We start from the raw sequence: 13,876 nt of genomic DNA, 5'->3' as shown, positions 1-13,876 counted from the left end.
CTGTTTTTGTTTTATTATATGTTAAAATAATTCAGGATTAATTTCTAAATTTTCAAAATATTGTGAATTGTCAAAAACCATTCTTGAATTCAAAAATGTTAGTAATTTACAAAAGAATGATCTTTTTTTAATTTTAATGAACTTTTTATGAACCATTTTTATGAGCATTTTTAAATAATGATGACCAATTTTTTGTATTTGAACAAATTTTGCATTTGATGAACAATTTTTGAACTTGATGAAAAAAAGTTGTATTCAAGAACTTTTTGAAAAAATGATGAACAAATTTTGAATTCAAAGAACAAATTTTGAATTTGATGAACATTTTTTGAGAACTACGAACAGAAATAGAGCTTGATGAACATCTTTTTAGTTTGATGTACAATTTTTTTAACCTAATGAACAAAAAATATAATTTGATGAACATTAATTAAATTGTTGAACATTTTTTACATGGTTGAACATTTTTTGAATATAATGAACAAAAATATGTTTATGAATTTGAAAAGAAATAATGCGAAAAAGTGAAAAGTTAAAGAATAAAAAATAGAAAAGAAAAAGGAAAACAATAAGAAAATAAATAAAAAGTTACGAAAGAAACATAATAAATTAGTAGGAAAGAAAAAATGAAATAGAAAAACGGGTAGAGAAAAAAAAAGGATTTTGGAAAGCTTCTGGAACTTTCCCAAAACCGGTGGGAAATAAACCGCAAAATGGGCCGGCCATACGCGCTGTATAGGATCTGCGGCCGAACTCATTCGGTCCTTCCCCCGAGATTAGAGTGGAGCTCTGCTCTTGCCTTACTCCTTCTCACCCGCCGCCGCCCAATTCACGACCGCGACCGCGACCGACGCGCCGTCATCTTGTCCCTTTCTTCTCTCCCGGCCGGGCTGAAGGCGACACCCTATACTATTTTGTAAGCTACTTAGGGCCCCTACAATTTTGATTTCAGCAGACGGGCGTTATACTATCTTGTAGCTTGCAATAATTCTAGTCCTATTGTTCGTGAAGGCGTTTTCTCTAGCATCGTTCCATCAATCCAGATGCCTAGGGTTGTGATTTTGTTTGATCTTGTTGCTTTTAGGTTACTTGTACTGTTTACTTCACAGAGGCCCGAATTAATGTTCTTTGTTCTTTGCAAGTTATGCCAGATGCTTTAATTAATGTTCTTTCTGAATCTAGACACCGGCATTTCCAAAGTTTACAGTAAAATATGTCAAAATTCATGAGATCAGTTCTCGCTACTGTCTGATTATCCTACATGCTTAAAAAATTCGATCCTTTTTTGACCTTGATTTTGTAAATGTCAAGAAGCAAACCTAGAAATCTCAGAGCATGCATGATATAGCTAATAGCTTTGGTTCCATTGATGCGTGCAACATTCCCAGGTCTAAGTAGCACTGACAACTCAGTCCTCATTACATGTTGTGGTTTTCACAGTGCTCAGTTAAACACTTCCTATTATGTCTGTTCAACAGATAAGTGTTCTTGCGGACACATATTTGCTTTTCTTTATGTATGTGTGTCAAAAGGGAAAGGTTCACATTTGTTGGTATACATATGCTTCTTGATGTCCTGTGGTACTGTAACCTAATAATCTTCGTATGCTTCGCTCTAATGTCTCTAATTTCAGTGCAGTATGATGTATACCTGCTAAACGTTAAGATTACCCATCAGCACAGCTGCTTTCCTCGATGGAGGATCTCCCAGAGCCACTGCTAGCAGAGATTGTCAAGAAGGTTGCCAAGAGAAGTGATCTGAATTCGTTTTCCCTTGTGTCAAAGCAGCTCTACTCCATTGAGGCATCACAAAGGGGTGCCATCCGTGTCGGCTCTGGCCTTCACCCTGCTAGAAAAGCCTTGGCATCACTGTGTTCCCGGTTCCCCAATTTGTGGAAAGTGGAAATTGATTACTCTCGTTGGACCAGTGGCCATGGGAATCAGTTGGGCAATAAAGGCCTCCTTGTGATCTCGTCATGCTGCCCCTCGCTAACTGATCTAACCTTAAGCTTCTGTTCACGCATAAAGGATTCTGGTCTTGGATATCTCGTTAATTGCAAGAAATTGATTTCTCTGAGGCTGAACTCCGTCCAAAAAATAACTTCAGGCGGGATCCTCTCAGTGGTAGTTGGTTGCAAGACTCTATCTGCTCTCCACCTTATTGACTGTGAGAAAATCGGGAGCGAGGGCTGGCTGGAGAACCTTGGATGTGAGAGGTCATTGGAAGAGCTTGTTGTGGAGAACTGCAAAGGAATCAGCCAGTATGACCTCCTAAAGTTTGGACCGGGATGGATGAAGCTCCTGAGGTTTAAATTTGACCCTGACCCCATGAGTTGTTCCTGGAATATATATGGTAGTGATGATCTCTCGTATGTGGCTCACTACCCATATAAATATGATTTTTGTTGCTAGAGTTTGACGGATTTGTCATTGGCACACATTGCAACTAAGCCAGGAATAGGACTTCGTTTTCTCTTGGGGAAGTGCAAAGCATTGGAGAAACTGCGTCTGGAGTATATCAATGGCCTAAATGACAGTGACATGATTACACTATCCAAGTGCTGCAAAAACCTTAGAAGCATCTCACTTTGGCTCCTGCCACAGTTCTGTTAGGAATAAGCAACTTGTATTCCCATGAGGCCATAGGCCGATATATATATACATGTACAGGTGTGAAACATATGCAGGAAACCCCTTATACAACGGGATAAATACAAAGGGGTACATGACTTATATTATAACTCTAACACCCCCCCTCAAACTCATGGTGGATGAACAACACTGAGTTTGGAGAGATAAAAGCCATGTTGTGCTCTAGTCTGAGCCTTCGTCAGGAAATCCGCCAACTGTAACTCGGAAGGCACATACTGAAGAGCAATAACCTGATCCTGCACAGCAGCACGCACATAGAAAGCATCAACGCCAATATGCTTGGTGAGCTCATGCTTCACAGGATCGCGTGCAATGCTGATAGCACCTGTACTGTCAGATAAAAGCAGAGTCGGTGTAGTGACAGAAACACCAAAATCCTGAAGTAACCACCGTAACCAAGTCACCTCTGCCGTCAAAAGAGCCATTGCTCGCAACTCAGCCTCGGCACTCGAACGGGAAACTGCAAGCTGTTTCTTCGTCTTCAGGCAATGAGAGAACCACCAAGAAAAACACAGTAAGCAGAAAGTGAACGGCGATCGGAAGGATCACTAGCCCACGTAGCATCCGAATAGGCCTGGAGCTGTAAAGAACTGGAGCGAGGAAAGAATAGACGGTGAGAGATCGTGCCTCGAAGATATCGAAGAACACGAAGGAGATGACTATAGTGAACCGAGGTGGGGGCAGAGACAAACTGACTCAGAATATGAACCGGATAAGAGATGTCCGGACGAGTGACAGCTAGATAGACAACACTGCCAACAAGATGACGATAACGCGTCGGGTCAGGGAGAGGATCACCATCAGTAGCACGGAGGTGAACATTGAGCTCCATAGGAGTCTCAACAACGCGCTCGTCAGTAAGAGCAGCACGAGCAAGAAGATCCTGGATATACTTTTCCTGGGATATAAAAAAGCCATCAGAGGTAGAAGAGACTTCAATCCCAAGAAAGTAGCGAAGAGGTCCAAGATCAGACATAAGAAACTGCTCACTGAGACGGGCCTTGACAAAGGCAATATACTCGGGGTCATCCCCCGTGATGATCATGTCATCAACATAAAGAAGAAGAAGAGTCCGACCACGAGGAGAAAGGTGAATAAATAATGCTGGATCATGAGCACTTGCTAAAAAACCAGCAGCAGTGATCACAGAGGCAAAGCGCTCAAACCAGGCGCGGGGGGCTTGCTTAAGGCCATAGAGAGAGCGACGAAGACGACATACCATGCCATCAGGAACAGAATACCCAGGTGGTGGCTGCATGTACACCTCCTCACGCAGCTCACCATTAAGAAAGGCATTCTTAACATCAAGCTGAGATATAGACCAGTGGCGTGCAGAGGCAACGGCAAGAAGTGTACGAACAGTGGTCATATGAGCCATAGGAGCAAAAGTCTCGTCATAATCACGACCATGCTCCTGCTGAAAACCACGAGCCACAAGACGAGCTTTGTGACGCTCAAGAGAACCATCGGAGCGAGTCTTAACCTTGTAGACCCACTTACAAGTGATCGGACGGACTCCGGGAGGAAGAGAAACAAGATCCCAGGTACCAGTGCGTTCAAGAGCAGCAATCTCCTCTGCCATCGCAAACTGCCATTCAGGATGAACAACAGCCTGACGGTAAGAAGTCGGCTCAAGAACAGCAGCACCAGCGGTGGGAAATTCAAAGCGATCAACAGGCGGACGAGGACGAGAACGCAAGCCATAAGTAGGCTGAGAGGAAGATGACGACCCATCCACAGAGGCATCGACTGGTCGTGGACGACGAGTGTAATGCTGAGGAAAAGATGGAATAATAGAAGGAGGAGTCGGCAAGGTAGAATCAGGGGGTGGCGACGAAGAAGTCACCGGAGATGAAGGTGTAGAATCCGGTGACAGGCTGGGAGAGGAGACCGGGGAGGAAGTCACCGGAGATGAAGGTGGAGAACCCGGTGACATGCTAGGCAAGGAGACCGGGGAGGATGATAGCTGCAAATCAACTAGATGTGGAGAAGGAGAGGAAGTGGAACGGAGAGGTACAGTCTCGGCGGGGGTGATAGGTGAGTCAGGAAAAGTGAGGAAAGAGATATCCTGCACTGAAAAAGTCGAGGAAGATGGGCGTGGGTAGAAGGGACGAGACTCTTCAAAAGTCACATCTCGAGAGATACGCATCCGACGACCAATAGGATCCCAACAACGATAGCCCTTATGCTCATCACTGTAGCCTAAGAAGACACACTCAACAGACTGAGCGGTCAGTTTGGTGCGTTCGCGAGGGGCAAGAAGAACATAGCAAACACAACCAAACGAGCGAAGCATCGAATAATCGGGAGAACGATCAAAAAGTCGCTCGAAAGGAACACCACCCTGTAGAGCAGCGGAAGGCTGTATATTGATAAGATAGGTGGATGTGGAGACGGCCTCAGCCCAAAAATGAGGCGGGAGAGAGGCAGCAATCATCAATGCACGAGCCGTCTCAAGAAGATGTCGATGTTTTCGCTCAGCCACACCATTCTGAGCATGAGCACCAGGACAAGAGAATTGAGAGAGAGTCCCGTGCTCAGCAAGAACACCACGCAACATCTTAGAGATATACTCGCCAGCGGAGTCAGCACGAAAAACACGAATGGGTGAAGAGAACTGAGTATGAACCATGGCAGCAAAACGCTTATAAATAGACAACACCTCAGAACGAGAAGTCATGAAATAAAGCCATGTGTAACGAGAGAAATCATCTATGAAAATAATATAGTATTTATGACCACCTTTCAAAGCGAAAGGGGCCGGACCCCATACATCAGAATGGACTAAATCGAAAGGACGCTTAGACACTGACTCACTATGTGAATATGGTAACTGAATCTGCTTGCCAAGATGACAACCCTGACACTCTAAAGAGACATCTCTTGAGACAGACCCCAGAAGGCCTCGACGAACTAAAGAAGACAACCGAGAACCACACAGATGACCAAGTCGATGATGCCACTGCTGGAAGGAACCAGTGACGGAGGCGACAGAAGCGGAAGAACTGGCGATGGTGGTGGCAGCAGAAGGAACATGAAGCCAGTCCAACTCCCAAAGACCCTGAGAATCACGGCGGCGAGGGCCAGCCCCAACCAGAGTGTGCGTGTGACGATCCTGGATAGAACAAGAGTCAACGTCAAGGATGACGCGACAACCAGAATCCGTAAGTTGACCAGCAGAAAACAAATTCATGGTAAGTCGAGGAACATGAGCAACATCAGGAACAGAATAAGGAGTAGTAAGATTGCCTCTACTAGCAACAGAAAGTGGAGTACCATCAGCAGTGAAGACATGAATAGGAGAATCCAGTGATCGAAGAGAGGACAAAGTGGAAGAATGAGAAGACATATGAAAAGAAGCTCCAGAGTCCAGAACCCAGGGGGATGTACCTGACTGTGTAGAGGGTGATTGCTCAGTGCGGGAAGCATCAGTCACAGAACCGGCAGTACCCGTCGAGGAAGAACCTGAAGCCGCGAGCAGACGCTTAAGTCTCAGAATATCCTGCTCAGTCAAAGCAATGGCTGAAGCTGTCGAGGTAGATGACGAAGTCCCGGAAGATGATGATCGAGCCTTGCGCAGGTGTTTCTTCTTCGTGTAGCACTGAGACTCAAGATGACCATCATTGTTGCAATAGGCGCAATGTGGACGGGGGCGACCTGAGCCTCTAGAAGGAGTGGGCAAGAGCGGCGGAGCACTTGAGCGAGAAGGGGTCGGTGGAGCAAGTGGCGTAGGAGCACGAGTAGCGGGCACAGAGGGAACCTCCAGCAAACCAGCACCACATAAGCGAGTCTCCTCAGCACGAATCTCAGAAAGCGCCTCCATGAGAGAAATACGGCCACGAGCAAACAACCGAGCACGCCGGGGCTCAAACTCCTTACGGAGCCGAGACAAGAACTCATAGACGCGATGAAACTCCAAATTGGCCTGGACAGCCTGGCAACAGGGGCAGGTACGACACCCAGCACTACGAAGAGAATCAAGCTGGCGCCAGATAGCAGAACTCTATGCATAGTGTTAGAGTTATAATATAAGTCATGTACCCCGTTGTATTTATCCCGTTGTATAAGGGGTTTCCTGCATATGTTCCACACCTGTACATGTATATATATCGGCCTATGGCCTCATGGGAATGCAAGTTGCATATTCCTAACATGGTATTAGAGCCCTAGGGTTTTTTTTTCGCACGTGCAACTCGTGCTCTTCGTTCCAATTTCCGGCGTCGATTGCCGCTGCTCCTCTCTCCGGCCGACTGCTGCTGCTCATCTGTGTACGCACAACCACAACTCTCTTGATCGCCGTTGTGTTCGTCCGCACCTGATTCTCCGCTGGCCGCTGCTGCCCCGATCCATCTGCCTGTCCGGATCGGGTCGCGCCCTCCAGATCGGGTCGCCTCGATCCACTCCCCGCCTGCTGGGTCACCCGCCGCAGCCCAAGACGTGCAGTCTGAGGTGTTCGTCCGCTGCTGCCGTTCTCCAGCCCCAGCTCTTTTCTTCGTCAAAAACAAAGGAGCGTACTGCTCCTATCTGGTGCTGCTACGTGCTACTTGCTGCTACGTGTTGTCTCCTCAGTTCCTCTCGATCTGGTGGTGTACGTGCTTCTACGTGGTGCTACTACTGCTCCTTGGTGCTGCGTGGTGCCTCAGCCGCCGATTGTCAGAGTAAAAAAATGATGCTTTCCTCGCGTATGCATCTCACTCGCTGTCCGCCTACTCTTGACGGTGTTCCTTACTTTGATCCCGTCTCGCATATGCATCGTTCCTCGGTGCTTGATGCTCCTTCGTCTATGACGTCCTCCTCTTCGGCGTCTTCCGCAGGCTGTGTTGGTCGCTCTTCTGCGGCTCCTCCTGTTACCCCCGCACATGATGATAGTCGCTCTACATCGACTCCTCTCGCGACTGTCATCGGTGAATGTCGCTCTTCCCCGACACCTCCCGCGACTTTCACTGGTGGTGCTGGTGCATATGACTCCATTGACCGCGCCTTGCACACGCGTCTTCCCTTCGCGCTTGGTGCTTGTCTGCATACGGTCTCGTCTTCACCACCGGTCCTTGTGGATGCTGCTGGTCATTCTACACCGCCACATCTAGCGGCTTCCACAGATGGTGGTGGTCGCTCATCTCCCGGTATTACTGCGTCAACTACTTCAACTGTGTACTTCACTAAGGAGGAGATTGCGCGACTTCGCGCCCTGTTGAGTACCTCCGGCTCTCCATTGTCGGGTGCATCTACATCGACCTCTTCAGTTCAGCCCTTGACCGAGCAGGAGATTGTGCGACTTCGATGCCTGCTAGCTCCATCTTCCGGTTCTTCATCGACAGGTTCTGCTGGTTCTGCTACTGAGTCTTCTGGCATTGTGAGACCACCTTCTACACAGTCAGGTACATCTTCGTGGATTCTTGATACTGGAGCATCTTTTCATATGACTCATGATTCATCCACTTTGTCTTCCATTCGTGCTCTCGGTTCTCCTGTTCATGTTCATACTGCTGACGGTACCTCCCTCCCGGTTAATGGGCGAGGCATTCTTAGCACCTCATCTTTTCATGTTCCTGATGTTGCTCATGTTCCTCGACTTACCATGCAGCTTCTTTCTGGTGGTCAGATTGTTGACTCTGGTTGTCGGGTCATTCTAGACTTTGACTCCTGTTCTGTTCTGGACCGTCACACTGGTACTCTCCTTGGTGCTGGCCCTCGGCGCCGTGACTCTCAGGGTCTCTGGGAGCTTGACTGGCTTCACCTTCCCTCCGCTGCTACCGCTGCCAGTCTCTCCGCCTCGGTCACCTTGTCTACTAGCTCTTTTCAGCAGTGGCATCATCGCCTTGGTCATTTGTGGGGCTCTCGTCTCTCCTCTTTAGTTCGACGTGGCCTTCTTGGATCCGTCTTCGGCGGTGTGTCTTTAGACTGTCAGGGTTGCCGTCTTGGCAAACAGATCCAGTTACCTTATCCTCATAGCGAGACTGTGTCTCAGCGTCCTTTCGACCTTATTCACTCTGATGTTTGGGGTCCAGCTCCCTTTGCCTCGAAGGGAGGTCATCGCTACTATATTATCTTCATAGATGATTTCTCTCGGCACACATGGATATATTTTATGTCTTCTCGTAGTGAGGTCTTATCTATCTATAAGCATTTTGCTGCCATGGTCCACACTCAGTTCTCTACGCCTATTCGTGTGTTCCGTGCTGACTCTGCTGGAGAGTATATCTCCAAGATGTTGCATGGAGTTCTTGCTGAGCAAGGTACTCTTGCTCAGTTCTCTTGTCCTGGTGCTCATGCTCAGAATGGCGTGGCTGAGCGCAAGCATCGTCACCTTCTTGAGACGGCTCGTGCGTTGATGATCGCCGCCTCTCTTCCACCTCACTTTTGGGTCGAGGCTGTTTCCACTTCCACCTATCTCATCAACCTTCAGCCTTCCACTGCTTTGCAGGGTGGCGTTCCTTTCGAGCGTCTCTTTGATCGTTCTCCTGATTACTCGGCGCTTCGTTTGTTTGGTTGTGTTTGCTATGTTCTTCTAGCCCCTCGTGAACGCACCAAATTATCCGCTCAGTCTGTTGAGTGTGTCTTCTTAGGCTATAGTGATGAGCATAAGGGCTATCGTTGTTGGGATCCTATCGGTCGTCGGATGCGTATTTCTCGGGATGTAACTTTTGATGAGTCTCGTCCTTTCTACCCGCGTCCATCTTCCTCAACCTTTTCAGTGGAGGATATCTCTTTCCTCACTTTTCCTGACACACCTCCCTCTGTGCCCAGTATTCCTATTCCTCGTCCTGCTGTTGCAGATCCGACGCCATCCTCTCCTACAGGTTCTTCTCCACCTTCATCACCGACACATTTCCCATCTCCACCTTCATCACCGATACCTTCCCCTTCTCCACCTTCGTCATCGCTACATTCCCCGTTTCCACCTCCAGTGATTCCACCTCTTCCCTCCTTTCTTTTTCATTATACTCGACGTCCACGTGTTCTGGATAAATCCACTGACGTGCCATCTACTTCTGGTGCGTCGTCCTCCTCATCCCAGCCGCCTTATGGTCTTCGGGCTCGGCCTCGCCCTCCCCCTGACCGCTATTCTCCTAGTCGATATGCTCTTTCGACTATACTCGAGCCTACGTCTTATCGTGATGCTCTTATTCATCCCGAATGGCAGTTTGCGATGGCAGAGGAGCTTGCTGCTCTTGAGCGCACCGGCACGTGGGATCTTGTTTCTCTTCCTCCTGGTGTTCGTCCCATCACTTGTAAGTGGGTCTACAAGGTTAAGACTCGCTCTGATGGTTCTCTTGAGCGTTACAAAGCTCGTCTTGTGGCTCGTGGTTTTCAGCAGGAGCATGGTCGTGATTACGATGAGACATTTGCTCCTGTGGCCCATATGACCACTATCCGCACACTTCTCGCTGTGGCCTCTATTCGTCATTGGTCTGTTTCTCAGCTTGATGTTAAGAATGCCTTTCTTAATGGTGAGCTGCGTGAGGAGGTATACATGCAGCCCCCACCTGGGTATTCTGTTCCTGATGGCATGGTCTGTCGTCTTCGTCGCTCTCTCTATGGCCTTAAGAAAGCCCCTCGCGCCTGGTTTGAGCGTTTTGCCTCTGTGGTGACTGCCGCTGGTTTTTCAGCGAGTGATCATGATCCAGCGTTGTTTGTCCACATTTCCACTCGTGGTCGGACTCTTCTTCTTCTCTATGTTGATGACATGATCATCACTGGCGACGACCCTGAGTATATTGCCTTTGTAAAGGCTCGTCTTAGTGAGCAGTTTCTTATGTCTGATCTTGGACCTCTTCGCTACTTTCTTGGGATTGAAGTCTCTTCTACCTCTGATGGCTTTTTTATATCCCAGGAAAAGTATATCCAGGATCTTCTTGCTCGTGTTGCTCTTACTGACGAGCGCATTGTTGAGACTCCTATGGAGCTCAATCTTCACCTCCGTGCTACTGATGGTGATCCTCTCCCTGACCCGACGCGTTATCGTCATCTTGTTGGCAGTCTTGTCTATCTAGCTGTCACTCATCTGGACATCTCTTATCCGGTTCATATTCTGAGTCAGTTCGTCTCTGCTCCCACATCGGTTCACTATAGTCATCTCCTTCGTGTTCTTCGATATCTTCGGGGCACGATCTCTCACCGTCTATTCTTTCCTCGCTCCAGTTCTTTACAGCTTCAGGCCTATTCGGATGCTACGTGGGCTAGTGATCCTTCAGATCGCCGTTCACTTTCTGCTTACTGTGTTTTTCTTGGTGGTTCTCTCATTGCCTGGAAGACGAAGAAACAGATTGCAGTTTCCTGTTCGAGTGCCGAGGCTGAGTTGCGAGCAATGGCTCTTTTGACGGCAGAGGTGACTTGGTTACGGTGGTTACTTCAGGATTTTGGTGTTTCTGTCACCACCGACTCTGCTCTTATCTGACAGTACAGGTGCTATTAGCATTGCGCGCGATCCTGTGAAGCATGAGCTCACCAAGCATATTGGTGTTGATGCTTTCTATGTGCGCGCTGGTGTGCAGGATCAGGTTATTGCTCTTCAGTATGTGCCTTCTGAGTTACAGTTGGCGGATTTCCTGACGAAGGCCCAGACTAGAGCACAACATGGCTTTTATCTCTCCAAACTCAGTGTTGTTCATCCACCATGAGTTTGAGGGGGGGTGTTAGAGTTATAATATAAGTCATGTACCCCGTTGTATTTATCCCGTTGTATAAGGGGTTTCCTGCATATATTCCACACCTGTACATGTATATATATCGGCCTATGGCCTCATGGGAATACAAGTTGCATATTCCTAACACATAGAAGTCATCAACAGTAGAGTCACCCTGCTGAAGAGCATGCTCCTGACGGATCACAGAGAGGTATAAGGCATCACCAGAGGGCTGATAGCGCTCACGAAGACGGGTCCACATCTCAAAGACAGTAGAAAGAGCCAGAAATTCAGAAGCAAACTGAGGCAGAACACTAGCAGTGAGAACAGCTGCAGCACGGGCATCATCATCAAGCCATTGGGTGTAAACAGACAGAGCACCATGATACGTCTGAAGAGCCTCCTCATAAGCCAAAACCCTCTCATCATAAGCACGATCAGCAGCCTCATCAGCAACCTTAGCCGCATCCTTGGCGGCCTGATTAGCATTCGTAGGAAGAACCGATGGAGTTGGCGGAGTAGGGGTCACCGGAGGAACTGGACGTGGCGGACAGTAGACCTCGCCAGAAAGAACACCCCAAAGACGGATGCCACGCATGTGAATGCGCATGAAGCCAGTAAACTCGGTGTAGTTAGTACCATCAAAAATCACCGGACAGCGAGGGACAGCAACATAGCCCGATGCAGCAGACATTTTTTTTTTGAGAACCGACGAGAGCACCAGCGACAGCAGAGTCGGGAACAGCAGAATCAGGCGCGAGATACTGGAGGATCAGGCGACCTGATCGAGTGGGCCGGCGCGGGCGACCTGATCGGGCCGACGCCGGCGACTGGAGACTGGACCGACGACACCCCGCCCCGACGCGCCGACAGGGGCACCGGACCGCAGCCCAGGAGCCCGACGACGCAGTCCCGACAGCTGCCACCCGCCGGAGACGCAACCTTGAAGATCCCAGCCACCGAAGCCTCCGCAGCGCGCCGCTGGAGAAGACGCTAGCGACGGGATCCTTCGAGCGGGAGATCGGCGCTGGCGACGGGGATTCCGGGAGATCGAGGCGGGCAGCTTCGAGCGGGAGATCAGGGGATTCCGAGAGATCGAGGCCGGCGCCGTCGATCGGGGAAGAGAGACGGATCAATAGCACGAGTTGCAGCGTGCAAAAAATTGACCTAGCTCTAATACCATATTAGGAATAAGCAACTTGTATTCCCATGAGGCCATAGGCCGATATATATATACATGTACAGGTGTGAAACATATGCAGGAAACCCCTTATACAACGGGATAAATACAAAGGGGTACATGACTTATATTATAACTCTAACAAGTTCTATGGTGGCAATTTCAGGACGGCATTTACTGATGACAGCCTGAAATCTCTAGCTGTCAGCTGCCCTATGCTTGAGTCTATTGAACTCACATTTGATGGTTGTGAGCCCTTATATCCATCAGAAATAGGCTTCACACAGGATGGCCTTATCATGCTCATTCAGTCTTGTCCGATTCGTGTTCTTGTGCTAAGGGGTGCCAACTTTTTTGCAGACAAGGGGATGAAGGCCCTCTCATCTGCTCCATTACTGGAGACACTCGAGCTTGTGTGCTGCAGAGCGATAACAGATGCTGGGATGCGTTTCATTGCACGTGCCCCATGCTTGATCAATCTCACACTCCGGATCTGTGCACAAGTGACTGATGCTGGAGTGGCCATGCTAGTACATGCACTGAAGTTAGAGTCTCTGATCATTGAAGGCTGCGACCGGGTCTCTAAGAAGACTGTGAAGAGGGTTGGTGGATCAGCTCAGTGCCACACTTCCAAAACAAGATTGGTTCAGTACTCCGCCGAGTCTGCAAGCCCGGCCGAATTAAAAAGAATTCGCTACTAATGCTGTTTGAGTTTAAAACCATCTGCTGGGTTCATGCTGGACTTCGGACGACTTCAGACGGTGCACCACTAGTGTTGCTCTACGGTGCTACTCCCTTTGTCCTATAATATAAGATGTTATTACAGCCAATATACTCACATATTTGTTGTAGTAACATCTTATATTATGGGACAGAGGGAGTACTACTTTGTGTATTTTTCTGTGTTTGCACTTGACAAAATTCACTTATTCTGCCCAAGATTCGGTATTTCAGGTTGTGAACTTGCAGATCGTAGCAGTGCAACTTGATTCTGCATGCGGTGTTCAACATAATTATTTGGCTGTTTGCTTTCACTGTACTTCTGCAACCTGTAATATTGTGGAAACAGTTTTGAATATGGCTGTAGCATGCTCTCTCTCGACCATTTTTTTTCTGACGTGCATATGTACGGTACCTAGCAAGCATCGATGATTCGAATATCTGGCCTGCGCCCATAGTCTGTTTTGTTTAAGTTAGCAAAGGGTTTGAAGGCCTAGCTGGTTTTAAATGAAAAAGAAGACCCTTTTGTAGGCTGGGCAATGGCAATTTGCAAGGATATGTGCGAGTTTTTACTCGCAACTACAAAGGATTGACTCCAGATACATGCATGCTGCAACCGTGCAATAGACGCAGTGTTCATATGTGCAATAGACGCAGTGTTCATATGTTCCAAAATACGGAGGCAAAAGTTTTGCCTC

At 48.1% G+C, this 13,876-nt stretch overlaps 1 protein-coding gene across 1 annotated transcript; it reads left to right on the top strand.

The window, feature by feature from the left end:
- Nucleotides 1–713: 713 nt before the first annotated feature.
- On the top strand, nucleotides 714–13,536 carry LOC125530445 (uncharacterized). Its single transcript, XM_087523542.1, has 3 exons — nucleotides 714–916; nucleotides 12,625–12,707; nucleotides 12,819–13,536. The coding sequence occupies exons 1-3, from the start codon at nucleotides 714–716 to the stop codon at nucleotides 13,157–13,159; spliced, it is 627 nt and encodes a 208-aa protein (XP_087379668.1). The 3' UTR covers nucleotides 13,160–13,536.
- Nucleotides 13,537–13,876: the final 340 nt, after the last annotated feature.

This window comes from Triticum urartu, chromosome 5A (assembly GCF_056163025.1).
Source record: "Triticum urartu cultivar PI428250 chromosome 5A, HENAU_Tu73, whole genome shotgun sequence".
NCBI classification, from domain to species: Eukaryota; Viridiplantae; Streptophyta; class Magnoliopsida; order Poales; family Poaceae; genus Triticum; species Triticum urartu.
The sequence above is the reverse complement of the archived record's forward strand: the minus strand, read 5'-3'. Positions and strand labels throughout refer to the sequence as shown.

What these genes read in the sequence shown, in the direction of transcription:
- LOC125530445 (XM_087523542.1), top strand. Translation starts at nt 714, where the DNA reads ATGGGCCGGCCATACGCGCTGTATAGGATCTGCGGCCGAACTCATTCG. An exon ending in GCGACACCCTATACTATTTT is followed by an intron (nt 917 to 12,624) that starts GTAAGCTACTTA and finishes TGGCAATTTCAG; the next exon opens with GACGGCATTTACTGATGACA. An exon ending in TGAACTCACATTTGATGGTT is followed by an intron (nt 12,708 to 12,818) that starts GTGAGCCCTTAT and finishes ACTTTTTTGCAG; the next exon opens with ACAAGGGGATGAAGGCCCTC.